This window comes from Diadema setosum, chromosome 14, assembly GCF_964275005.1.
Source record: "Diadema setosum chromosome 14, eeDiaSeto1, whole genome shotgun sequence".
In the NCBI taxonomy this organism is placed as follows: Eukaryota; Metazoa; Echinodermata; class Echinoidea; order Diadematoida; family Diadematidae; genus Diadema; species Diadema setosum.
The window spans coordinates 33,070,162-33,098,035 of record NC_092698.1 but is presented as its reverse complement, the minus strand read 5'-3'; the positions used below and the strand labels follow the sequence as shown (position 1 = coordinate 33,098,035).

At 39.6% G+C, this 27,874-nt stretch overlaps 1 protein-coding gene across 1 annotated transcript in view; it reads left to right on the top strand.

Annotated features, from left to right (window-relative positions):
* Positions 1-27,874, top strand: part of LOC140237452 (dual 3',5'-cyclic-AMP and -GMP phosphodiesterase 11A-like) — a 107,907-nt gene that overhangs the window by 58,312 nt on the left and 21,721 nt on the right. Inside the window, exons 6-11 of the mRNA XM_072317378.1 lie at positions 9,010-9,173; positions 11,222-11,310; positions 15,579-15,646; positions 23,403-23,546; positions 25,341-25,487; positions 26,270-26,377. Of these exons, the coding sequence (XP_072173479.1) occupies positions 9,010-9,173; positions 11,222-11,310; positions 15,579-15,646; positions 23,403-23,546; positions 25,341-25,487; positions 26,270-26,377 (720 nt within the window). The remainder of the gene's footprint in view (positions 1-9,009; positions 9,174-11,221; positions 11,311-15,578; positions 15,647-23,402; positions 23,547-25,340; positions 25,488-26,269; positions 26,378-27,874) is intronic.

Sequence of the window (27,874 nt, the reverse complement as noted above, 5' to 3'; positions counted from 1 at the left end):
GTCTCAGGGAAAGTGAATGATGAGAATGAATGGTAAAGATCTACGTAATGTGAATTTGCTTTCGTGGTACAAGAGCAGAAGAAAGGAGGATGCAGGGTATTGGACCTTCGTCCAACTCGAGGAAAAAAAAAACCAGGAAGCAACATCTTTATGCAATCACAGATCGCAGTCTCATTATTTAGAAACTGCAACACGGCTGTTTGTATGTGTGTGTGTGTGTGTGTGTGTGTGGTGTGTGCGCGCGCGCGTGTGTGCATGTGTTTGTTGAAGTTGTGTATAGGTGTGAATGTATGTATGTGTTTGTGTGTGTTTATATAGTGTGCGTGTAGTTGTAGGTTGTGTATTTGTATGTACTTTTGTGAGTGTAGGTTTGTTTGCGTATATAGGTGTGTAGTTTTGTATGTAATGTCTTTGTTTGTTTGTGCATGTGTTTCAGAGAGGACGACATGCGTTTTAGGATAAATACGTACACAAAGTTTCTCTATAGAATATTGGAATTGAACTTCAAAGTTATCGAAAACACACCTGCGTAGCACTATGTTTATGAATTTAAGAGAAGGTCTTTGTTCGTACAGCGATTTGCCTGGCTTCATCTCCTAGAGGAGACACTGTGCATCAGTGGAGCGGAGATATTCTGCGCCATAAATGGGCCTCAGCGGTACATCTCCAGAGCAATGGGTGTAAAGACTGCCGCTTTTTACCCTCTTAATAGCGTCTGTTTGTGTATGTTTCATACTCGTCTCTCTCCATTTATTGTCACCCTCTTTTATATGTATACTATATATATATATATATATATATATATATATATATATATATATATTTCATTTCATTTCATTTTATTTCATTTCCGGCCAAAGCATATAATATGACAATTTCATATAAACATATATATATATATATATATATATATATATATATATACATAATTATATGAACTTATCTCACCATCAACCATGCTCTTTGTCATTCAAACATGCTTACAACGTGCATGCCTGTATCTTGAATGCGCAAATATAATGTTATCGGGTGATACAATGTAATGCAGGCGTAAAGATGAAAGTGTTAATAGGTGCTGCACAAGTCATGTATAGGCCTGCGATGAGGCGCGTGTGGTTTTTGGTGTCCACATACGTTGACGTGTGAATGTGTGGCTGTATACATACAGAGAAATACATCTTTCCTACCCAATCATGTTTACTGAATCATAATTTAGGACAAAAATGTTCATAAGCTTAGGTTTAGTGGCGAATTCGTTATGAACATCGAGTTGATAGGATTGAATGCTAATAGGCCTATACTTCAAGGTCTGCATAAACTAGAGGTGAACGATGACCTTGTACAAGAATTGCTCTATTTAATTGTGAGATTGTGCACTACTACAACAAAATTCCTTATGCTGTTTAAACGTTTCTGTTTAGTTGTATGTCCAATTTGTAATTCAGAATGTGTGTCAAAGTTTGGAAAGTGAAAATACACTGTACTGGCAGTGTACTCATCATTATCGATCGGTAAGGCAGCGAGACATTGTATTCCCTTGCAGTCGATAAGGGCCCCAGATTAAACCAACCAACATCATCAACAACTTAGAACCATAAACAAACAACAATTTAATGAGAAAAAACCCGTATAATTGCACTGCTCTCTTGGTGTGAATTTGGAGATACCATACTGCGATGTAAAAAGCTAGCCGACCGTGAGGTGAGAGAAAGCTAGCGAGAGTGCCCCATGAGACGATCGACGTACATCATTCCAATGTCTGCGCTTTTAACGTCTATCTACATATCTACATTCTTGTTAGGAAACGTTCTTTCCCCCTGCGACGAAAAGGGTTCACGCACTCTTCAATCGCAAAGGCCAGAGCGGTCACTGGCGCGGAAATCTTGGGTAGATGTTGACATGTTCTCCCGGATCCCGGGCGCAGGCGGCGCACATGTTGAATTTCAAAGCAGACGTGTAATACGACGCGTGGGACTACGGCGAGGAGCCACCTTTCCGCTTACACTGGGAAACAATCAGGCATTCTACACCTAACATATGACACGAGTCCCCCCTTTTTTTTTTCCAGCCATGCTGAATTCAGAAAAAGTGACCTGTTAGTAACTGTTGTGTTGTTTGTCGCGCGTCTATCAATCAACCGCGCTGTGCAGATGAATAAAAAAGTAGCACAGGTTAAAAGGTTAAATGTAGGTCATATCGTTTGGTTTACAAACCGATCTAGATGTGATGTCGTGAATAAACAAAAAAAAAAAAAAAAACGTAGCTTAAAACGTATCTTCGTCGAAAATGTGTGTGCCGTGATGCCACTTAAAGCGACTGATAGATTTCCTTCTTTCCTGTCCATTTCGTTCACATTTCCCAATAGCGTCTGGAACTGATTGCGCCCTCTGATTGTGATACAGCCATAAATCATTTTGTACTCTAGAGAAACTCTGCCTATGATTATGACTAACTCTCCGTTGTGCCCCAGGGAATGCAACTTAGCGCAAATATAATGGCATGCAATAAACGTGAATCATTCCTAATGCATCTTAAGTGGTCGAGAATGCTTTTCATTTTCATGAGAAAAATGTTTGAGAGAGCTGGGCACCGTTTCGTGAATTTGTCACCCCTAACAATTACCATAGTAACAGTCAGTGACCAGAGCTTCTCAGCCAATCAAAACCAAGGATTGTACTGAAATTGTCTCGGACTGACAAGTTGTCAGGGCTGACAACTTTCATGAAACCGTGCTCTGATTTCAGGCAAAATGATCGATCATTTATTTCATTTCTTTGGAGGACGAAGACACGATAGTTATTGCAAACATGCCATTTACTGTGAATGTTATATGCACTATAACTTCATTCTTCGTGTCTTTATATATCGTTCTTTTATATCGACCAACAAGCGAACATAATACTTTGCTTGCCTTAGTATGTAACCACGAGAAAACTGAATGACAGAGGAAGTACAATAGGAAGAGCTTCCATACGCCTCGATATTAAGCTGCGGTCTTACATTAACGCAAATTCTTCTGAAAGAACAAAGAATAATATTGCATTTGCTGCATGCGGCGTGTCAGTAAATGATGTCAAGAAATCCAGAAGCAGCTCATAACGGGGAAACATTGAAACATAATTCTGTTGTTGTTGCTGCTGTTGCTTTGTTATGTTTTGCTTGAGAGGAACTGTATTCGTTAGCTCCCGTGACGTGTCTGAATTGCCAATATCTGGCACTTCAAGCTTTGGCCGCAACATGAATCAATCAAGAGGCCACACGCAACTTATACACGTGCACGCAACCTCATGGGAGATGAATACGTAACTAAATATGATTTGGCAGAGTTGGTTGTTTTCGATCAGACCTTCTTCAGGAGAAACCTGGAAGGATTCGGCGAGTTTTTATCGCCGTTTCTGTTACTGTCATCAGACGACAATTACAGATGCAACGCAATCAATTTTAATGAAACTACACGTGCTCGTTGGGACAAAGCGAGGGGGTACACCATGCATTGCCCAGCGGATGAAGACTGTCTCGGACAAACGATGGTGACAATACCTCCCTCGCCTCTTGCTAGAACGTGGCGCTCTGATGTTGATTATGAGGCTCAAGTCTACCAATCACGATGTGACTGATGCAAGAAGGAAAAAAAAAAAAATGTGCCTCAAACCAAATTGTATTCGAATGTGTATTCGTTCATCCTAATTGAAATGTGCATGGGCGGAGGAAGTGCGCCACGAGGAAGTGTCAAGCGCTAATAATAGCAGCGCATTGTTTGAGGGCCTGCATGGGTATAATAAAGAATAACTGCACTAGCAGAACACTTTACCGTACACACAGGGAACAATTCATCCAATCTTGGAGGGGAGGGGGAAAGTGAACTTAGAACGTTACAAAAAGTTAACTTCGTGTCGCGAGCTGTTTGACGCGAGGGGTGCTGCAGTTTATTTTGAAATTCATTTTGTACGTAATTAGCCGTTTGCATCCGATTGGTAAAAGCCATAAAGCCACAAAGACATCGCTATTGTGAGGGAAGCGCCCAGCTACTAGTATATTGTTTTTCCTCAATACGTACGCTTGGGCTGCGTGTATCCCTGACACGGCGCCCGGGCAGTAGTAAATTTGCATTCCTTGGGAGCCAGGGTTTTCCGCGGGAAAATTAGGAGGCAAGCAGACTACTTGATGCACACGGCGCCCCTGGATCGCGGTGGGCATGGAGTCTACCGGGAGATTTGCATATCAAGGTCTCTTCAGGAAGTTAAATCCCTCGGACGGAGCAGACGACATTTCTATGTCGGCCTGTCATCTTTCTTTTTTTTTTTTCTCTACACTACTTTAGTAATGTCATTGGTTGCTTGGACTATCATGCCTCAAGCTGAAAAGTCAATTTAACTCGTTTGTTTAATGTGGCTGCATGTGTGTGTGTGCGCGCGTGTGTGTGTGTGTATGTGTGTGCAAGTACGTTTCTAATTATGTTTATAAATGTTTTGACTTCATCTGCTAAAGATTTATACGTTTACCTTTTTGTGTTCTGTGTAACTGTAAGCCATTTTTCATTTTTCTTTGCATTTTTTTTGGGGGAGAAATAACGCCCTGTACCAGCGCACTCCATACAGAATGAAAAGAACCAATCCCTCCCCCCTCCCCCTCACCGGAAACAAAAAGGACGTTGCTTTACATCACTCCGTTTACGCTATCGGGTGAAGCATTATTGCATATTGTCTGGAGCCCCCCCCCCCCCCCGCTTTTGTTTTTGCCCCTTCCTGATGAGCCATGGGAGAGTGAATACACTATAGGATAATAAACGTGTGTAGGAGATTTGTGTATATATATATATATATATATATAATGTGTGTGTGTGTGTGTGTGTGTTCATATTATATATGACACACGTGGGGCTAGATAATATGTTGAAAGTTCATGAAAGTTCATAATGACTGTGTAGTTGTACAATAACCTTTATTTTGCTGCATGTGGTAATCTATACTCCAAGAATCTTGAAGATTCTTCAAACTTAAGACTGGAGAGTTAAGACTGGAAGAAGACAACATCGATGCTATAACACATATCATTCATTCATCTCAAGCAGTACATCACTAAACTATTTCGTAGTCTTTCCTAAGATTTGTATTTTGACAGTCATTAGCATGACGAATTCCAGGAATTATATTTTCCAGGGGTAGAAGAAGTGAAGATCGTGAGTGCGAAAAAAATAGTAAGGATAGGTATTTATATTTTGTCCCGGTTTTTTTTTTTTTCGTTCCGCCAAATTCCCTTTCCCGAAGCCATCCTAAACAGGAAAAACGCAGAAATTGCGCCCACCTTCTTCTGTCGCGTACTTGAATGCAGATGCCTGGCCTCAATTCACAAGGGTTGAATAGTGAACGCCTCGATCGGCACTATATCTAAAGAGCAAATTTGACCTCGCAATGAATTACTGTACTCGAAATTATCCAACTTGGTGAGAAAAAAGAAATCATACTCGTGGGCTTTTCAGCGCTTAACGCAATAACACCAAGTCACGAGTCACCGCGTCATGGATGTATTTGTTTGTTTATTGTTCTTCTGTCTGTCTGTCTGTCTGTCTCTGTCTCCCTCTCTCCTATTCATTCTTATACTATTCATAACATGCTAGCCGGCGATGGCGCCTAATGAGCAGAACTTCTCAGGAAATAATCAAATCAGTCTAGTTTAGGATAAGGCAATGAGATTTATTGGTTGCATTCTGGCGCAAAATCGTCATTCTCGTCAGATAACGGTGTGATTTAAAAACTCGAAGAAGCTGTCGAGATATACGTGTCATAGCGTACGAAGGAACTTTCGACTGAACGTGATATAGTTCTGAGATCATTCCAACGTTGATATTCTCAGAAAGAGTTGTTTATTTCGTTATCAAATACGCAGCGGCTTAACTCGCTTGATCTGTGGACCGTTTAATATTCATACACACGGAAAAATAAGTTATAAAGATATATCTCACGGACATGGGTAGAGTTATATATTCTCGCGCAATAACTGCGCAGAATTTAATATACACAGCCCTTTGCTGGTTTCGCCTCACTAAGCGATTTCTGACCCAATCAGTTCAACGAAGCGCACGGATTCATTGTTCTACAGTATTTGACATGCCTTCTCTCAGATGTCGGCAATTTCCTCTCCTCCAGTCGAGCTCAACATGAGTTAGGAGGTACATCTCGCAGAAAAGTGCATTGGATCAGGAATAATGCACTATTGTAGACTCGACAGATATTATATATATATATATATATATATATATATATATATATATAAGATATGTTGTGTGTGTGCTGCTTGCTTTGTGTTTGCAGCTAAGTTAAAGTGTTTGTTGAGCCATTCCGACAGACTCTCTCTGTGTCATTGTTCACATGCAGATGCATCATAATAAATATGTCTGTCCTATACCATGCGCTGCTTTTCTCTTTCTAAAGCCCACCGCACACTACACGACTTTGCCACGATTTACCTGCATCAGTACGTCATTAAGACCGGAAGTGTGACGTCACCAGTCCTGCCAGTTTCCAGTCGTGCGGCCGAGTCTTAATGCCAGTCGTAGAGATTTGACATGTCGAAATCACGCTACAGTATAATGTACTGAAGCTAGAAAGGTCGTAAGCCTAGCTGTGTAGTCTGGTCGTATATAGTGTGCGGTGTCGAGTCGTGCGACTGGTCGTGCGATCCGGCTTGCCTCTTTAGTCTTAAGACCGGTCTGATCGTGTAGTGTGCGGTGGGCTTTAAATGTACCCAAGAAGTGCTCTGTGTTTCACTTTTCAACAATATTGTCTGTTTTGGATCGGATGAAGATTTGATATCATAAGAGAGAGAGAGGGAATGAAAAGAAACATAACTCTGCGACTAAAAACAGGGAAGACGATTTAATTAGATTTGCGTTAGGCCAGCGGGCGATATTCAATAACGCGCCATTCTTCGAGCCGACAGTCGAACGTGTCTCTTTGCGGATAAAGCGCAAAGACAGTCATGGCAGTATCCACGTGTTCGGTATGAAGGTGTCCATGATTTCTTTGCTGAAAGCACTTCGATTTATGTTTGAATTTCAACGACATTGACATTTCGGAAGATAAGGAAATGTCTTGCTGAGAACGATGTATTAAATGAATCAAATTGTATTGACAGGAAATGCCATATAATTTTTCCCGCTCTCGGTCGCCGTGCCTTTATATTACATCTCATTTTCTCTCGGAACGATGGGCATATTAACAAGAGTACCTCAAGTTTTATGACTGCATGGGAAGCAATCAATGCGATGAAATGAACGCGCTTGTCAAGAATTAAAGCGTCATACACTGCACTAGTACGCTTTACCTTTGAAGATGACGAGTCTCATATCTTTCGAAAGGATCCCACAAGGTTATGAGTTTGAAACTTTCGAGTGTGTTTTTTTTTTCTGGAACTTTCTTTTTGATAATGCAAAATAAACACTCACCAAATTTGTCGCAATATTCATGGGGATGTTGTCTTTTATTTCAAAACAGAGGTACGAAGGCCCTCTTGCACAAGTAACACGGTCAGCATAAAAGTACCCTTTTCTGTCAAATTAGAAGTGTTGTTTAGAGAAAGTGAGAGACTTATTGGTGTCAAAGTTGACGTGGTTGTTTAAAATATATGGAAAAAATATTGTAATAAGGAGCTGATAGAATCGCAAGGCCCTCTCGTTATAGAGGCAGTTACGGCTAATAATACCTTGAAGGAAGCACGAAGCGACATCACGTGCGCTGTGTGGAATTTAATAGACAATTCGAGAAATGACTCGTAAACTTTAACAGCAATACAAAATACGATTTAAAAGGTTGGTATCCACGTTTTACACATCGCGTGACCCAACAAACATCCAATAATGATCGCACACCCACGGGCGTATGTGAAAGGTGCCCCCATCTTGCGCTTTGTTTTAAGATCCTTGAGTATAGAATAAGTTCAAACCGTATAGATTCGAGGAGTTTGCGTGATAGAATCGTCTACGGCAAAAACATGGTTTGTGTCTTTCGCGCAACAGTGAAATGTCGTGGTATGAACGTGTGAAACGCCTCCACAGAGATGTCAAGTGTAAAAAAAAAAACAAGAACAAGCAAACAAACAAGAGATTATGGCAACTTCATTTCACTTCTTTTCTGCCTTAAGTGAGCTTGATAGTAATTATCGTTCTGAGATCCAATATTGTGTAACCTTAGAGGCAGATTACTGTTGTCTATCACTGTCCGTGGGTGGACTAATGGACTAATTTTTGTTTTGGGACGTTCTCTGGAAAAGTTGCCCTTTCGCAGTGGCCTGAATACATCCATTGTAATCAATAAGATAACCGAACATACAGTTATGACCCCTAACTTTACATGGAGAAAGGTCAATCGAGAGAAGTATAAGTTGTTAATGGGTTGGGACCGAGAAATATATCAGTAATCTCTAAAACCGTGGCTTGGTTTGAAAGATGGGGCTTTATCGATATAGAGGGTATTTATGCATCCAGATCAGACATGTTTTCATGAGTCATTCATCCGAACTTTACATGAAGTTTTGTGTTTAATATCTGTTTCATATTATCTTGTAGTTAACTATAGACGGGAAGATGTCTTCCTGTCAAATTCGCCATAATCGAAGAAAGATCCTGACGGCATGAATGCGTAAATATATGCTGCCTTTCCAAACGAGACACATTCAAGGTCACCCGAAAGGAATCAGACTGGAAGACAACAATAATGAATGGTTTACCCTGCTCTCATCTGAACCAAGCGGAGTATACTCTTATCTAAATTGCAAATAACTGCAAGCGATGTTTTGCGCACAGGGTTTGCTCACGTTGCCACGTTTATGAATCCAAGTTTGGTGATGATTTTATATTCATACAAGCGTATATCTATCCTTCTCTCTCTCCCTCTCTCTCTCCCCTCTCTACCTCTCTTTATCTATCCCCCAGCCACCATTTTCCCGTGTCTGTAATTCCACAATACCCTCATTTTTACATTTTAATGTGTATTTAATTGTTTATCTTTTCAGACGATTACGTTTTCCAAAGTGTTCGACTTACCCGGGTCAACGTTCAATGGACACACGAATCCCACGTTTGCCTCAGGAGACATCAAATTATCTAATGGAATTATCGAACAGGTTGCAATAAGTGGAGAGAGAATCAACGTCAGTGACGCACGCAACGACCCAAGGTACAAGTTCAAATTGGTTTTCTTTGTGTAACACTTTTGTGTGCCCCTTGCTTTCTTTGACGAGTGATACACCATCTTCTGTTATTCAACCTCGTTACCCTCAACCTTTGCGCTTGTTAATTGATCAGAAGTCGTACATGATTTACGAATTTCGCTATTGTTGGACATCGTTATTCCATGAGCATTAAAGGGGAAGTCCAGACGATTTTCAGGATTTCGCATCATGTAGTACATAAATCAACAGCCCCATTTGTAGATTTGTGGAATTTATTGTGATCCAGGAGCATAGAAACCAATACTCCGAAAAGCCAAAATAAATTACAGTGACCAAGGTAGTAGCTTCACCATAGGAATGCATGAGTGGGAGCTCATAAGAGTGCGTGAGTTAAGCCCCCTTTACACTTACACAGATCGAATCACGGATGACCACGAATCGTCGATCCGGGATCATTCGTAATGTTTCCGGCATGACTGTGTTGACGCCGTGAAGTCATCCGGCATTATCCTTGATCATCCGGTATGTCCGCGGAAAAAGTGAGCTTGCTTAATTTTTCATCCCGGACATCACGGATGAAAATCAATACGAATGCTTCCTTGTAGCCACCGGCTACTCCGTGTTGCCTCCGTACTCATCCCGGGACAGTCCGTGAAGATATCGGGACGTCGGTATTAGCATTGGCTCCATCCGGGATGAAAAATTCGTGTATTTTTCCCATACAAGCTCATAAAGTCCATGAAATTTGCTCAGATCTTCCCCCATCACTACAGCCATTAACCCCTCATACTGTTCGAATAGTGGTCCCCTGAGAAGCTTCATTGGCCCACACACATCTTCTTTCTGTTTTTGTGTTTTGTTTTGATTTGTTTTGTTTATGTTTTTTGTTTATGATGTTCCCGCAAAATGAGAGTTTGCAACAAAGAGATTTGCCTCTCTGATGTCGATAAGCAGAGGCGTTATGTATGCTTCTGTAGATTTTCCGGTGTGCTTACTTAGCTCTGGACGCATGTCGCCCGAGAATGATAAAGTATCAAGAGCAACAGCAAATGTCATTTGGCAACATTTTGGGGATATCCGGGTAAAGACCGCGAAGGGACCCAGTTGCATCCGTGCTCTTCCGTGATATCCGTGTTATCTCCGTATATATTTTCCGCTGTGGTTCGCGTTCATTCCTTGTCTGTCCGTGTAGCCTCCTTACTTGTCCGTGCAGACACCCCGTTGGCATCGTATTCACACCGGCATTGAGAGGAATATCGATATTTTGCATGCCGGAACACCATGGATGACGATCCGTGGTCATCCGTGAAGCAATCCGTGAAAGTGTAAAAGGGGCTTAAGAGGCTCAAATACATCATCAGAAATGTAGCAATGCAATCCATTACAATACCGCTTGCTAAACAAGGTCACCTGTGTAGAATTTATGCATGCTTTCTTCTTTTGTGCTGCTTCCTTGAGCCCCCACTTTTGCATTCTTATGGTGAAGCTGCTATGCCATCATCCGGTCATTGTGATTTGTTACAAAGTTTGAAAACATTCTTATTCCTTATCCCATCAGTCACTATAAATTCTGAAACTCTGTACCCAGTATATATAATGTATAGTTTTTTCAAATGTAAAGTTTGAAAATCACCCGGAATTCTCCTTTAACTTTCGTCTCTCATTCTCAATTTATACCCCCAGCGAGGTCCATTTTGCGATTCTTCCTCTTCCCCCGCTTCTCTCTCTCATACTCTCTCTTTCCTTCTTTCTCATTCTCATTCTCACTCAGTGTTTTGAGCAAATTGGGCGATTAAAAAGCAAAAGGAGTGAACCCTTCAATCATAAAAGTTGGCACGGCCTACGGAGAACACTGAAGGGAAGATACGCTCGAAGGAAAATAGCTGTAGTGTTAGAATATGTATCATTGTCGTCATCATCATCGACATTAAAATTTATCATCATTGTTATCATTGCCAATATCGTCATTATCTTACTGCTTGCTTACCGCCATGTTAAAGAGGAGTTTTAATGTATTCTCATTTGATGTTCGATTCTTAATTTTCATCACCAGGATCGACAAGGAGTTAGACAAAGCAATGGGTTTCCAGACCAAGTCCCTGCTATGTATGCCGATCCGCGATAATAAATACCAGATCATAGGTAAGTGAGGAGAAAAGTGGATGAAGGGGGGGGGGGGGGGGGGTATGTATGGTGAAAATAGTAATGAAGATAAAAATACTTCGCAAAGAGCTGAAAATAACTCACGCAGTAGGATGTATTTTTCCTATCCGAACATGCACTCTTGTCGAGTTGGGCAATTTGTTGCGGGAAGTTTTTGTAAATGTCCTTAATATAAAAATACTTAGACGTTGTTTTCATAACTGCATTTTAAAGTAACTTGACAATTTAAATTCTTTAAGAAAAGACCACTTTGACGGAGGCTTTACAGCTCCATAGGGTTGACTAAATATTAAAGGTAGGGGATACCTTTTACAGAACTCACAAAATGCAGCAAAACATTAAATATGAACCTCAGGGCACTTGTTTAGGCCACTGCTTAGAAATTTGGAAGTCAACAATTATCTACAATTTGAATATTGCACAAAACTCAACTACTCAGTAGTTCTGTGTGTCAGCCACACTTAAGCCTTTTTGCTGCAGTCTTCTGTATTTTTTTTTTATCTATAAACACAAATCTAAAAGTATCACAGCTGATGTAACAACATATAGAGTGTGTGGCAAGAATGTACGTAGAAATGTTTGTAAGTTTTGATGAACTTTATTCACAAAATATACATGATGGACACACATGCAGTGCATGGGTCTGCAAAGGTAGCCTAGTAATGTACTGGAATTTACGGTGAGCCCCGAAAAGAATTCAATTCAAAATCTAACGGTCAATAAAAATGTACTAAATGTTACCTTCCACTTTCAATACTTTATGGGAGTTTCTAAAATGATACTCTCTTCAACATACCACTGTATTTATACAACTCTTAATTAAGGCATGCAAATGGGATTCCCTGCCTTTAACGTTTTCTCCTCTATCATAGCACTGTTTACAGTAAACCATTGTGAGTTTTATTGGACCTCAAAATTGCAGACTTTGATCATTATTCTTGTGTCATCACGAATACACAGGGTGGAAGATTTATTTTAATGGATTTTTTTTTGTTTGCGTATCTACAGCTACACTTGCTTAGAGGAATCGGTAAAAGAAAAATAGAAAGTGGGGAAAGGGATACATTTTTGCCTCTCGAGGTCAGAAAAGGGTCACGCCGAGATGTCTGAAAATGATACCACTTTACTAATGTGCTTTCGTACTTAGTCGATGAATTTTGAAGGGGTGACAATTTTCTGACGTGTCGCGGAAGACAAAAGCAACTGCACCTGGGATATTTTTGTACGACAAAATTACACAAAAGCTTCCACAATATCAGCTTATCCAGACTCCATTAATCTCGCTCAGTGATTCACATAAATGTAGAATTGAGAAAAGAAAAAAACAGCAGCAGATGGAATGCACAGTTGTAAAACTCGGAGAATGAAGATTACCAATGACAATACAAAAGTGCATCGGTAACTCTTCAAAGTGCGCGACCCCGGGGGTGGGCACTCGTGGTTAATTAGACGAATCCTCCGCGAAATTACCCGCGATTGTTCCAGGTATTCCGCTGGGAGCGGAGTTAAGTGCATTTGCATTTAGCCGTCGCAAAGGATGGAGAGCTGGAAATAAGATAGATGGAGTATGCTTTGCACGATTAACCCTCACGAAACCACCATGTCAAAATGTCATTAAGATTGTCGATTGTATGCAAACAAGTGATCAGTGGTATTGGGCGGGTTAAATAGTTGTCTCGCTTCAGGCGTACCTCCAGACCTTCAATCTTCTCCCCTCCTCCCACTCGTTTTCCTTGGTGATGATTTCTCCTCTTTTGTTTTTGGGGGATGCGGATGAGTAGATTTGATCCTACAAAATAAATGTGTAGATAAACATTTTGAATTGAGCAATTTCGTGACCCCCCCCCCCCCCAAAAAAAAAAAAATAAAATAAAATAAAATTGAGTTTACTCTGTCGATTAATTCTATAAATAAATACATCATCAACAACTACTGTTGAACCAAAACAGATAAGGTCTGTTCAAATACACTGATGCATTGTAACTTGCATCTGCACTGTGCACAGATCCACAAGCTTACAGATAACTGCGCGATGGTGATGATGTATTGTATAGGAATCTGTAAGAGACTGGAATATATGGACAAGAGTGGACAATGGGCACAAATTGATAATTTTGTGCACAGGAGTGCACAGGCTGTAGTTGATGGACAATGCGAAGAGCATTGAATCTATAGGATGCTTATACTTCCTAAAACAAATGGTAGAGCGCACATTATTTGGTTTCCTCGCTGGGGTTAGCTCTTCCCTGGTAAGTGAGTACGAGTATATATATATATATATATATATATATATATATATATATATATATATATATATATCGATAAGTTTATTACACTCATATTTCATTTGCAGCTCCTGTTTACCTCTCTTCCCTGAATGAACATCATCGAAAAGTAGTAAACGTAACTGCGCCTCTATTTCTTGTTGTTGTTGAAACAGTAATCATTAAATGCATGGCAACTAATATACCACTATTGCCATTACTTATAGATAGGCCTAAAACTATACACTACTGTATAATGGCTATTATACTACAGTACCTGTACTACGTACATACTGCCACTTCTACGCACTATTACTGCTGCCTACTACTACTGCTAATACTACTACTACTATACTATGGACTACTACTACTAAAATACTACTATTATACATCTACACACATCTACCACCACTTCTACTATCATGCGCTTTGCTCCATTAGCGGTGATTGAGGCGCTCTTCATAAGATAACATGTAACATTTTCATTTTTGTTTTCGTCTACTACGGACTTGCTTGTCACAAGAGGCGATCTCTTTAATGAAAAGTGAATATTAAGAGAGAGCGTTGATATCATAAAGAGGCCTCTATAGTTGCTGTCACAAGTCGCTCCCTTCCTCTCCTTTACTCAAATATTTCCTTGTCCCTTGTTTCTAGTCTGTGATAGCAACAAGATCTCAAACATGATGAAAATGTACCCCTGGATTCTCAATGGTACATGAATTTGGGTGGAAATAATAATTTTTCAAGTACATCAGGAGCAAACATTTTTCATGGTTTCATCTTTCATTCTTGTTGTTTTCGCATGCATTTTATACTAAATTATCATTCCACAATGTGATGGTCTTGGATCCTGGAATTGAACAGAAAGGCATGATGAAACGGTCTATCCAAAGTGAATCTAATTATCATCAATATACCTCTTAATTTCAGCGCATAAATATTTCAACAATCATGTTGCTAATTAACCATTATGGAAGCATTGTGCCCGCATGGATACGCCGGTTACGCACCATTTCCTGGTACGGGGAAATTTGTATCAGAGGCGTGACATCAATGCTGCATCAACCCGATTGGGAGGGCGGTGGAGAATCCTTGAACATCGTCTGTTCTGATTAAAGAGAGAGAACAAGTCACGAAGGCCATAGATTCCTGATAAATATCTGTAATCAATGAACTACGAGTGGAATTGATGTTTGGCGGTGAAACGAACTTCAGGTTCCGACCGGGTAAATCGATAGTCCGGACGATACTAGTCAGAAGCATAGAGAGCAGCAGGGTTGACGCAACATACTCATTTATCATTGTCATTCGCAGATTACTGCGATGAATCGCAGTAACGTGTAGTTTTCGTCGGCATCTGAATGTTCCATGGTTGTTTAGCTGCTTTATTCTGAATGGATTTTTTTTTTCGTTTCAAGCTGATGGCTCTGAGGGTAAAAGCGGGAAAGAGAAAGTCTCGGAGATTTAGAAAATGGTCCAAGACATTGTAAAATCAGGCTATTGTCGTATGCTTCATACTGTTTTATTGGAAAATATTCTTTTCATCTTCGAAGACATTAAATTGCGTATTCCGAAGCAAGCAAGTTGGATGAAAGCAGCATTATTTGCGTTGACGAGACTGCCTGCATATTACATCATTATCTTTCTCTGGTTTATTTGTTTGTTACAAGTGTGTGTGTTTTTTTAATAGCAAACAGTATTTCACACACAATAAAACATAGTCAAGTTTGATGTGTGCCGGTAGATCCCTTTGACTTATCCGCTATGTCGCCACTTAATTCCACTTTGATTAATGCTGATTCCACACGAAACAAGACAACGTATTTCGTTGCTGCATTTAGTTTATTCCAATGTGTCTCATGAATGAATGACCACTCAAAGAGCTTGTGTGCAAAATTCATGAAACGTTGAATGGAAAATGTCAAAGTACCGCCAATTCATCCTCATCATGAATAAAACAATCTGTCTGCTTCTCTCGATTAGGTGTTGCTCAGGTTCTCAATCGAACAGACGGCTTTCCGTTTGATGAAAATGACGAGCAGCTGTTTGAGGTAAGAACACAGTTTGGTATTACGAACACACACATACATATATAATATACACACACACACACAAAAAAAAAACACCATCATTCCATATCATTTCATATTACTCATTTATTTCCTTATCCAAGAATACATCAACAATATACTCAACCCATGCTTCTGAATACTTAACTATACGTAGGCCTTGATGCATTTTAAACATGTTCAGTAATGAAGACCACATATTGAGTGTGATCAAATTATTCTGATATATTACATAGAATTTGTATGGGAATGATATGAAATGTAAAATGAAACACTATATATTCAACTCTTTTATTGCTTGAAATGGACTGCTATGGTCAATCATAATCAATTGAGATGGTAGCACATAATAATTTTACACTCACACGCATGAACACAATCATTATAATCACATATTACATAACGTACTCTTTGCTCGTATTGTATAAATATCATGCATGTTTGACCAAATTATGTAGGTACGTAAACAGCAGCCGATGTAAGAGACAAGCAATATAACGCTGTATCCGATTGTCTTTAGTATATCTTCTGAGGTGCTTGTTTCCCCGTATTCTCATGGTCGGGTATACGTCACTTCCGGTATAGCTGGAGCGAAAAACAAATAGCTCGCCTGCGCAGTACAATGTGGGGAGCTAGAGTGTGAATCGGTGTGAATGCTGCGCATGCACAAGCATGGAGTGTTCGAGCCTTATACGTGGGGATACAGACGACACGGCGCGCGGCGTTGGCGTTCAGAATCCTCGCTCTACACAATTCTTCTACGTAATTTATCAATAGCATTTCTTGTGGCTATCAGAAATGTTAAGATTTAACATATCTGACAATTTCATGGAATTTTAGGGCCAATTATGGAAGAAAAATAGATAATTTCATCTAAAAATACGCAAAATTGTGGGTTTGTTTTTTCTCCAGCCGTCGCTAGATACCTGGATGTGCGACTATGAGAACAGAGGAGTGATGATGTTTACCCAAAGAGATTTTTCTCACCACTACTCATTTTTACTACGTTAACCCCTTTGGGTTTACCTCATGCATACATTTTGCATGCAAGCGCAAGCGCGCATGATGCCATGCAACGATAGGTATAACAGTCTACAAGCGTAATAGCTGTTTTGGTATTGCAAACAGTGAATGCAACCCGATATGTACAACCTCAACTCACTTGCGATCGATGAGACTATGCCGAACCAGCGCACACCGGGTTGCCTGGTTTGCATGTGGGTTGCTTTCAGACAAATTTACTTACCCACCCACCTCCAAACACTTCAGAAATGGACCCATGGCGTATTACGACACATCAAATTCCCCTAAAGGGCGACATACCTGTAAAACATATTCTAAATGGCGTCACAAGGGGAGTCCCTTTCCCTGTAATGGCGTATGTCGTTTTGGTATGGCAAAGCTTGATCTAGACCTTCAATCCGGACTTAAATTCCAGTAAACTGTCATTGTGTAGAGATCCTCCGCTATAGGCTAGGCTAAACTATGTGCAAGCTAGCTCGAACAGTACAGCAATGCAATGTAGGAAAAATAACATTACTGCAAGTTGCTCTTTATACGTGCGCAAATATAGCATTGATCATCCATATCCTGGGCAGCAAGCTCCAGGCCACAGTAAGCATATTCACCTTATTTTTTGAAATAGGGCCACTTTTCATAAAAAAAGACATCGACGACGCCTTATGTCTAAATATACATATATATATATATATATATTTTTTTTTTTTTTTTTTTTGACGCAAGTCCTGTGGACAGCGACTATTGTACGGCGCGTCGTGGTAGTATGGCTCGAGAGCGGGCTGGAGAAACGGGACTCCCAGCGAAACGCTACCGTTTGACGTACATGATAAACGAAATGCGTTTTTTCTTTCTCGCTACGATTTATCAGTGTAGCCGTCATCACGCGAGGTAAGGAGGCTACTAGGATTCATATTGGTTCATCTGCCAGGCTCGACTGGTTTCACCTTCTGATTCAGCGATAAGATGTATTTGTTAAGTAGCATCTCACACACGTATACACCGTTTTGTATTTGCAGTTTTGGTACAGGGAATGTATGCATCAATGCATTTACAAAAACAAAACAAAGCAAAACATGAATACGATGTAAATGTGGACAATCACACTGATACTAAGTATTCGATCTCACATTCATGCGTACGAACTTATCTGATATTATTGTACATGTTTTATTTTTGCGTATGATGTGTATTCTATATTCATAGATACATTATGTTTGATATCGTTCACGTTGTGAGTGGAATGAAGTCGGCCCCATAGTATAGAAAGGTTGCATCCTTAACTGCATCCTTCCCAGTAATAAGTTTGTAATGTTGATTTGCTGAGTTGCCAAATTATCGTTCAATAACGTAATGCCCATGTCTTTTTCATGATATTTTGTTTTACAGACCAAAACGAGTTATGTCAGTCCATGACATCATCACAATGTTCATTTTCATAATTATGATTATTTGTATTCATTATCACCATGTGGGTCCCACCTTTTATTAGGATGGCTGTGTTTTGGAGATCTCAGCCATTTCAAAACCAATTTTCATCAAATAAACGTTGAATCCCACTTGAAATTACATGCTCTTTCATATCCCATAAGAGGTTTCTCATTATCTCACAAAAAATCTCAACCAAAACTATACGATCTCTTTAAGCATGGTGTTGGCTTGTCCTTCAATGGCTTCAGGTTATCATATAGGAGTTAAAACACGTTGGCATCACTGAATAGGTAGCATGGTATAAAAACAGCCAAATGAGGTTTTCGTAACTGTTTCAAGCAGGTCATATGTAACTGCTGCCATTATAATTATCATCATGAATAAAGGCTTTAAAGAACACAGGGAAAGACAAAAAAGATGACATAACCCCTCATATACCGGAATCCAACGAGACCTTTACAAAGCCTGCGGGATTTAGGAATCTCGCACAGTGCACGGTTTAACGTGATTATGAATGAAATCAATACTCTGCGCAGTCATATCATACACAGTCTTGTGTCTGTAAGTGGAAGAAAAAATCCCTAAATTTGTCAAACCTTTACAGTTCTTTTTTTTTTTTCGTTTATTTGTTTTACCTTCACTGTGTGATTAAGGAGTGCGTACATGCAAGCGACGACAACTTCTCTCTTTGTATATTCTCAACCCTACCTTAACCTAATTGTTACGGAAAAACTTGACCTGCGGAATCTTACGGACAAATTGAGCCCCAGGAAGCAGCTTAGAGACGATGAGATGATAAAAGTGTTCATAGTATGTCGTCACGAATGACGTACGCGCAACAATTTGATAGAAAACGTTGATCATAAAAACATATCGCTGTCTCGAAATGAAAATGCAGTTATTTACTAAACCATGTCATGTTAATTGGAGCGCGCAGGGGCGCAGTAACTCTTTTTACTTCTAGGCACGAGACGGTGGTGTATTTATTAATAGCAGATTGAAGAACGATGTTGCGTAGTGTGCAGCGTTCAGCTGTTCCAAAAGATGCGAATCGTGCACGCTACAAGGCACTTAAAAGGTATCACCACGTCAGAAAGTCATGCGTGACTAATAAGAACTTGATGACGAACAACCAACAAGTTTACTTCCTATAAGAAGCAACTTCTGTGTCTAGATAAATGGGTTGGTGTATAGACGATTTTGATTTGAAACACAAACAAACAAAGAAAATGAGTGGGATTTTAACAAGCATCTGTGCTATATTTGTACGCATGAAACGTGTTTTTCAAATGCAGTATGATGTACCTATTTAGGGACAGCAATTCATTTGAGTATTCAAGTCTTTCGCACTCCTGAGGTATTCTTCAATATCCGCGTTGATATTGACGTCTTCAACCCTTCACCTTACTTTTTTTTCAGCGATTATTTCTACAAGTGGTCTGACCAAAATCACATTACTCGCAGAAATTACTGCCTTAGCATCGCCTGGCGAAGATTCTTAATTTTCCGTTTTCCACTTGACCTCTCCTTATGTGCCCGTTGCTATGGCAATCCGTTAACCGTCCCGCCACCGCCCGCATGCTGATGACACCTTGTTTCGCGGGAGTAATCTGCATTCGGAACGAATGAGCAACAGAGTCTGCCCCCTTCTCGGGGCCTCGGCACCATTATCGCTCGTAATTTGAATTCTCCCGTCTTCTCAGGTAATCGGGGAAAATAAACGCTGCCCGCCATCCTTCGCCACTCTACAAAATCAGACTCTTGCATAATGCGATTAGAAAAATCTCTCAGAAGTCATCTTGGTAACCCTACCCCCTCCCCCATCTTCTTTCTCTTGCCCCACGTGACTGCCAAGATTCTTCTCCTCTTTCAATTCTTAACCTTCTCGCTCTTTGAAACCCAATCGGCTGTTATTTAATACGTCGAAGATTCGTTGATCCCTAGTTATTAGGATTAAAGACATACACTGCAAAAACATCGGTGTTAGATTTAACACCACAGGTGTTAAATCTAACACCGATCAAACTTCAATAAAGGACCACACCCACAGGTGTTAAAAATGCACTGTGATGGTGTTGAAAAGTGTTCACATGACACTTCGTGGTGTTAATTTGACACTGTACCTGGTGTTATTTTGACACTGTACTGGTGTTAATTCAAAAATGACACCACATGGTGTTGATTTGATATTTGCTGGTGTTAATATCAATGGTTTAACACCAGTCCAGCTTCAATAAGGGACCACACCAGCTGGTGTTACTTTGGTGTAAATTTATTTTCACATTTTTTCAAAAATCTAGTATTTTAATGTAAAATTCTTGATCGTCTTGTTTAAATTAAAAATCGACAAGAACTGCAGTTACTAAGAAACTCTTCAAAAAACAGTTTAAAATTTGGAAATGACACCCGTAGGTGTTAATTTAACACCATAAATGAGCACCGAAAATTTAACACCAGCTCGGTGTTCACTATTTAACACCGGACTTTTTGCAGAGTAGTTTCCCTCTTATCAGGCTATGCACACGCATGGTAAATTGTATTCATCGGACTATAATCAACAAGTGTTCCGTAAATCGATGAAAAAATTCCTGCGATAATATTTTGGTGTTCTACTGAGGTAGACAGAATAAGAGTCTGACACCAGCTGGTTGAATATTCTGATAATGATTATGATGATGAAAGTACTGTTGATGTTGATACAAGTTTATACTTATATATCGACGCATTTATGTTTATATATAATGTTTGTATGCATGAATCTGTTTCCATAAATTTCTTCATAATATGTAGAAATATCAATATCGAAAGTTTAATCCGTATATTGTCGAAGAAATTAATCAGAGGTCATCTGTTTGTAATCTTAAATCCCTCTGTCTCCATGTTTTCAGCTAAATGCACAATTTCACACGCGATGAAAATGTGCCACAAAACTGCACATGAGTCATCGAGTCCACAATGAGGTCGAACGGGTTCCACGCAAAGACCTACTATTCATGTAGCGTGAATTGAGCGAAACTGCGTCGTATCTCCTCATTTTCATGCGCCTCATTGACATACACCGCACCTCTTTCCATTAAATGATAAATGTCACGGATATAAATCAACTCCCTTTAAGTCTTCCATCTAACTTCTCTGGAATTTGGCTTTCATCAACAATTTATTGAATCATTATTTTTGATATGACAGACAGAGATGAAATTTGGAAACATATTTTACCTCTCACTCTCACTTTATCCATCTCTCCATCTCCACATCCATCTCACTTCCTAACACTTTGATGACATGTTTAAATCACATTGGGCTTCCTCCTCTTAGTTATTTTCTTCTTCGTCTGTGTTTTTTTCCCGTAAAGTGACCGTTATTGAATTTCCAAGAAGTAATGAATATGTGCCCGATCGCTCCTCCCGGTGAAGGTTTATCATTGTGCTTTGAGGCACCGCTCTCTCATGATTTCCTCAGCGGAAATGAGAAAAAAAATAATCGTATAGAATTTGTTTATAGAATATTTATTCTGATACACTACTAAATCATTTTCAGCCCGGTTATAAGAGATCAAGCCTCTTCTTTCTTTTATTTTTAAATCAGATAATTTTGCTACAGTAGATAGGGATAAAAAAAAAATCAGGCAGGCCCGGGCAAAATTTTTTCAGGCAAGGGCAAACATTAAATTTCAGTCATGGACTCCGTTTGCTCCTCCAAAGTTTGAATAGTAGTCCTACTCTTCCTGTAGAAATTAACCTTTAGTTGAGGCAGAACACTAAAGCTAGTGTAATATTGTGCACATATTTTGAGCGAAATCAGAAATACTTGAAATAATCGAAAGTGTAGTGTTTTTAAAAAAGATGGCATGACCTCTGAAAGGCAACTCTACTCTGTTTTGTAGACAATAGGAGAGACGATTCGTGTTTGTCATTACTCATCAATTTGTGTGGAACATAAAACTGCAACGTCGCGTGTTCGTTATTTCCCGTTTGTCTGAAAACATGTGCAGAGAATGTCGGAAATGTTTTTGTCATGGTGTAGCCAAATGTCACAGTCTATTCGGTCTTTGATGTATTTCACCTGAACTCTTACAATCCCCCTTAACTCAATAATGCTACTGTTTCACTCACGCCCGTCACCTAACTTAAACTATACTTGAAAGTTGGCCCATTTTCATCTCAAATCGCCTTCTATAGACGCCTCACTTATTGCCAAAAATAAAACGGATTGTCAGAAAAATATTTTCTCTTCTCATTGCTTGTATTAAAAATCGAGTATTGATTCTACCTAAATGAAATAAAGACAATGTTCCTTTTCACTTTCTTCTCCCGTGAACGGTCTAGCCGTTTCGTATTAATGACGTATGAGTCTGGTAATTGCTTTGAGCTAAGATATGCAGCACGCCATAAGGATATTGACTTTACAATGCTAATGAAATCTGGAGACAATCGAAGGATAAAGAGACATAGGCCTACTATTGTAACTTTCAAAATTTCGTAAATCTCCTACAACATTGTTCTCTTTTGTTGCAACTTTGTGAGTTGAATTAATACAATTTCCTTGTGACGCTTCAGAAACGTGCTTTTTGATACACGAGAAAGAACGTCATGAAATCATAAAAGCGTATACATGAGCATTTCAATTCCAGACAATACCTTATCAGGACAAGCAGACAGCTGTGGTTGAGAAACACAATTCACAAAGGCCTCATACACAAAGACATTAGTATGTATTGATGCCGTATATATATCATGTTATCGCATTCAACAGGTGTTTAGACCTGAAATGCCGGTAAACAATCTAGGAGCTTTGAGTCAACTAGGAAGCAGACAGAGCACATTGTGCAAAACGATGTAATGTTGGTTGATTGCACGCATTTTTCTGTTCATTTTTTTTTTTTCTGTGAGAAACTGCTCCGGCCATTAATTTGAAAATGCGGCGACAGGGCACTCCACGGCGTCCCAAATTATCTGCTGTTTCCAAAGATAGGTCCGAAAAGTCTGCGCTTGGAGCGCCATCTCAACAGCTTTGTTGAATGCGATGAATGGGAAGCTGGGAGCGCTCTGCTGCGGTTGATGTACAAAATATTCATCATTGTCATCAACTCCATCTGACAAGAAGAACCCCATGTAAGGAGTTCATGAGTATAACCTAATATAGAAGCAGCTCTTACATTTTTTCTCTCCCTTTTCGCTTTTTATATCCTGCCCTACTTTTAACAAAAATTATATATGGAGTGGTGAGGGAATATAATGTGTGCTGTATTCAGGAGAATTCATTTTCATAAGTACGTTCCAAAACGTTGCAGGCATTCACAATATTCTGCGGGCTGGGCATCAACAACACCATTATGTTCAACGAGGTGACCAAGGCCATGGCCAAGCAACAGGTAGCCCTAGAGGTCCTGTCCTACCACGCCTGCACCACCAAGCAAGAGGTTCGAGCCCTCAAGGTGAGATGCAACTCTTGACAAATGCCATAAATTTAGATGACTTTATAACATATATCCATATGTATACACGCACACACACGCACACACGCACACACACACACTCATATATATGTATATATATACATATATAGTGAAAACTTTGAGCAAAGAATATACAGTGTATATATACATATATATAATACATATTAAAACAAAATGAGCTCACAATGAGACGATCGCATGAATCATTGCGTCATCATAGCACCTACTCCTCGCTTTAGTTTTATACTGCTTTTGAATAGTTTTGATTTAGAGTGATATAACTTGAGCACAGATTATTTTCTTTTTATTTCTTTCATTACTTTTTACGTCTGTATGCAGTATTTTCTGTTGTTGGCCCACGTAAATGCACACTGACGATACACAAGTGCCAAACCGCGATCTTCTGTGTAGCGTGCTCCCTGGATAGGTCTTGCAAGCGCAAAATTTGCATCTTATTTTGATGGCTGTTCACGAGGGATTTTTGTAAGTGGGTTAAGATGGAATCCCGCCTGACATACTAGAGTTAGGGGCAACATCATCGTCATCCACATTCCGCCTAAGCGGGCATTTCGCTGAGTCTCTCTCTCCCTCTCTTTCTCTTTCTCTCACCCTCTCCCTCCCTCCCTATCTATCTACTTTTCTATATGTCTATCTATACCATCTATCTATCTATCTACCTACCTTTCTATCTGTCTATATATATATATATATATATATATATATATATATATATATATATATATATATATATCTACCTATCTGTCCCTATATTTCTCTATCTCTCTCTCTCTCTCTATCTATCTATCTATCTATCTATCTATCTATCTATCTATCTATCTTTCTACCTTTCTATCTATCTATCCATCTTTTCATTCTTCTCTTCCCATCTGTCTGGCCCTTGAGTTATGCTACTTGAGCACAACTATCTGATCATGGCGTTAACATCATGGGGCAGCTTATATTAGACTGGAGTTTATAGAGTGATCACAACCCAGGAGAGTTTGTAAGAGAAACACACACGGAGCGAGAGACAGCCAGACAGGCACATTAAAGAAGTTAGACGAAAAGGTGGTCGGGTTAAGCGAGAAGGATCAATAGGTAGATATAAAAATGTATACGATAGATAAATAGAGAAGAGAGAGGGAGAGGGAGGGGGGATTATACAGAATGAGCCGGAGCAACAGACGAGCAGCTAGATATAGATAGATAGATAGATAGATAGATAGATAGATAGATATAGATAGATCGATAAATAGATAGGTAGATTTTTGATAGATGAGAAGAGAAAGGGTAATAGATACTAACAGATACGGAATGAGCTATACAGAAGAAGAGATGAATAGACACGTAGAAAAGTATGTAGATAGATAGATAGAGAGAAAGATAGATAAATTTTTGATGGATGAGAACAGAGCGAAGAGTGAGAGATACTAATAGATACGGAATGAGCTAGAGGAACATATAAATAGATACGTAAAAAGGTATACATAGATAGGTAGATAAGTAGATAGAAAGATAGATAGATTTTTGATGGATGAGAAGAGAAAGAGAAGAGTGAGAGATCTAGGAGATACGAAATGAGCTAGAAGAACAGATTAATAGATACATAGAAAGGTATAAAGATAGGTAGGTAGATATAGGAAGATAAATAGAAAGATAGACAAAGATAGGTAGATTAGTAGAAAGAGAGGAAAGGGATAGAGAAAGAGGGGGAGATAGAGATAAGATGAGCAATTACGTGACAGCTCTTATCATGCTCTCTCTTCCTTGAAGGACGCGCGTCTTCCAGACATCAAGAAGCTGAAGCTGACCCGGTTTGACTTCGATGATTTCTCGCTGGAGGCGGATGAGATGCTGAAAGCCTCGCTCAAGATGTACATCCAGACGGGCTTCCTGGATAAATTCAAGATTAGCATGGATGTAAGATTTTTTTTTCGAGTAATTTCACTTCTCCTCCCCTTTGGTTTACCATAATGTCACTCACCGCCTTCACGTCTGCCTACCCCGAAACGAAACGAAAAAAAAAAAATAATAATTGAAAGCTTTACCGTGACTTTACGCTCATTGAAGACTCCAGCATTATTGATATCATGTCTTGTCATTTATGGTGAAACTGAACACTATAGTGCACTCGTGAATTATATACAGACATGATATTTAAAAGTTTGATAGAATTTTGAGGGGAGAAAAGTTGAAATGAGCGTGAATCTAGCCGACTAAATTGAATACCACAGGCCTTGTAACTGTAGCGTAAAAAAAAGTTGAGTTTCATCTTTTAATGATACTTATGATATGGTTGTGGGATATTCCTCCAGGAACGAATCCCCTCATGATATCTGTCTGTCTGTTTGTCTACCTGTCTGTTTACTGTCTCTCTATACCCCCACAGCATATAGATTTCATTCTGTAAGCGACGAGAAGGTTTCTTAATCTTTACTCATTAACTTCATCTTGCCTTAGATACTGATTATGCATTCAATGTCTCCACATGCATTCCTTTGACGACGGAGCTATCTATGTCCGAAAATCAGCTACTCAATTTGATACGTCGATCACTCGATCTTTTCTCCGGTATTGGTTACAAGGATTATTGTTTTGGTGATACTTGAGTCCTGTGCGAGTGTCAAATGAATTGGAAAACGTCGAATTATCATAAACCCGTCGCAACTGAAATATTATAATGTAACTATCTTCCGTTGCAGGTAATGACACGCTGGCTGCTGACAGTACGCAAAAATTACAGACCGGTGCCATATCACAACTTCAGGCACGCATTCAACGTGCAACAAGTCATGTTTACTGTTTTACAGGTATGAATTCCCGCAGGTGTTTTTTTTTTTTTTTTGGTTTATTTGTTTTTTGCTGTTGCTGTTATTGTTGTTGTTGTGTGTGTGTGTGTGTGTGTGTGTGTGTGTGTGTGTGTGTGATGCTATTGTATTTTAGCGCGATTATCATTGTTCACACTTTGTCTTCATAGTTACGTAAAAACATTTATCAACACCAAGAACGTATGAGATGTAGTTGCATGGTGTTGTGGTAGGTAAAAGGGACCATAAGACAGCATGTAAAGCATAGACCAGTACCCGTCACTTTCCTGCTCTTTCAGCGGGTCCTTATACCTTTTGAATTGAATCAAATGCTTTCCGAATAAAATGCGGCTTGCTGTCAATTGAAGTTCTGACTAAAATTAAAGACGTTTTTCTTCACCAGTGGTAAGCCTACGTCTAGAACAAAAGTCAAACATGGTGAATGAGAAATCTGCAATTTCCGCTCCCGGGTAACCGAGGAAATCAAGACGAGTGGATTCCATGAATATTCGCTATTTTTGTTGCCAAAAGCTAGATCTGGCATCTCCCACATAGAATTATGTTCCTTTTCTGTCAACTTGTTCAAATGGAGGTCACCATCCCGACAGTGTAGTAACCTGTCCCTGTGCATTATGCACTTTCAATTTCTTCAGATAACATTGTTTGTGTGTCGTTAAGTGGCTCTGATACGATCTAATGGTTCTCGTCTTTAAATCTCAACTCGCGGTGAACGGCACATGGAGTATTTGATGAAACAATACGCATGCCAGCAATATTGTCAGCGTTTCCGCACCGAGCCATTAGCCGGGGAGAAGGCTCTTTTTCACTCTTCACATTTTATTTGCAGATGTGTAATTATTTAGGTTGTGGTTGATTAAGCAAGTCAACAAGGCTGTAGACCGTGTAGACAGATCGCAAAGTTCAAAAAGGCGGGCTACCGTGCCTTTCTGCACGGCGTCCTCTGTGAACAGACGAGCGCTAAAATTTTTCCAACAATTACGTGCATGTCCGGTGCTTGATTTCAAATGTCACCCTAATTCGGGATGAAAAAAAAAAGGAAGAGAAAGGGAAGGGAAAAGAGAGATTTATGTATTCTGTATGCTTGTATGTATGCTTGGCATTTCCACGCCACTGCACCGATTTTACATTCGCTTGCTTGTGCAGTAATGTAAAACGCACTCAAGGCCATGTCAATTTTCATTCCTCTTCTCAATAATGTTTCGTCTGTGTGTATTACCGCCAGCATGTCCTGTTCCGCTGATATTGTCTGGATCAGATCTTGGGAATTCTGCGTGTGTGCCGCCTCCTTTCCTGTTTAGATTTTGGTTTTTTTTTTTTTTTCACCCGTCGTTTCTTCTATCTTCTATCGCATTTCACATTCGGCATCAGATAATGCAAACCGTATTAGGGAATTGAATGATTAAAGAGCTCTCCCGTTAGAATGCGAGTCATGAATATCAACAGGTGTCGAAACATCAATTATTCTGTCTTCATTTCGTT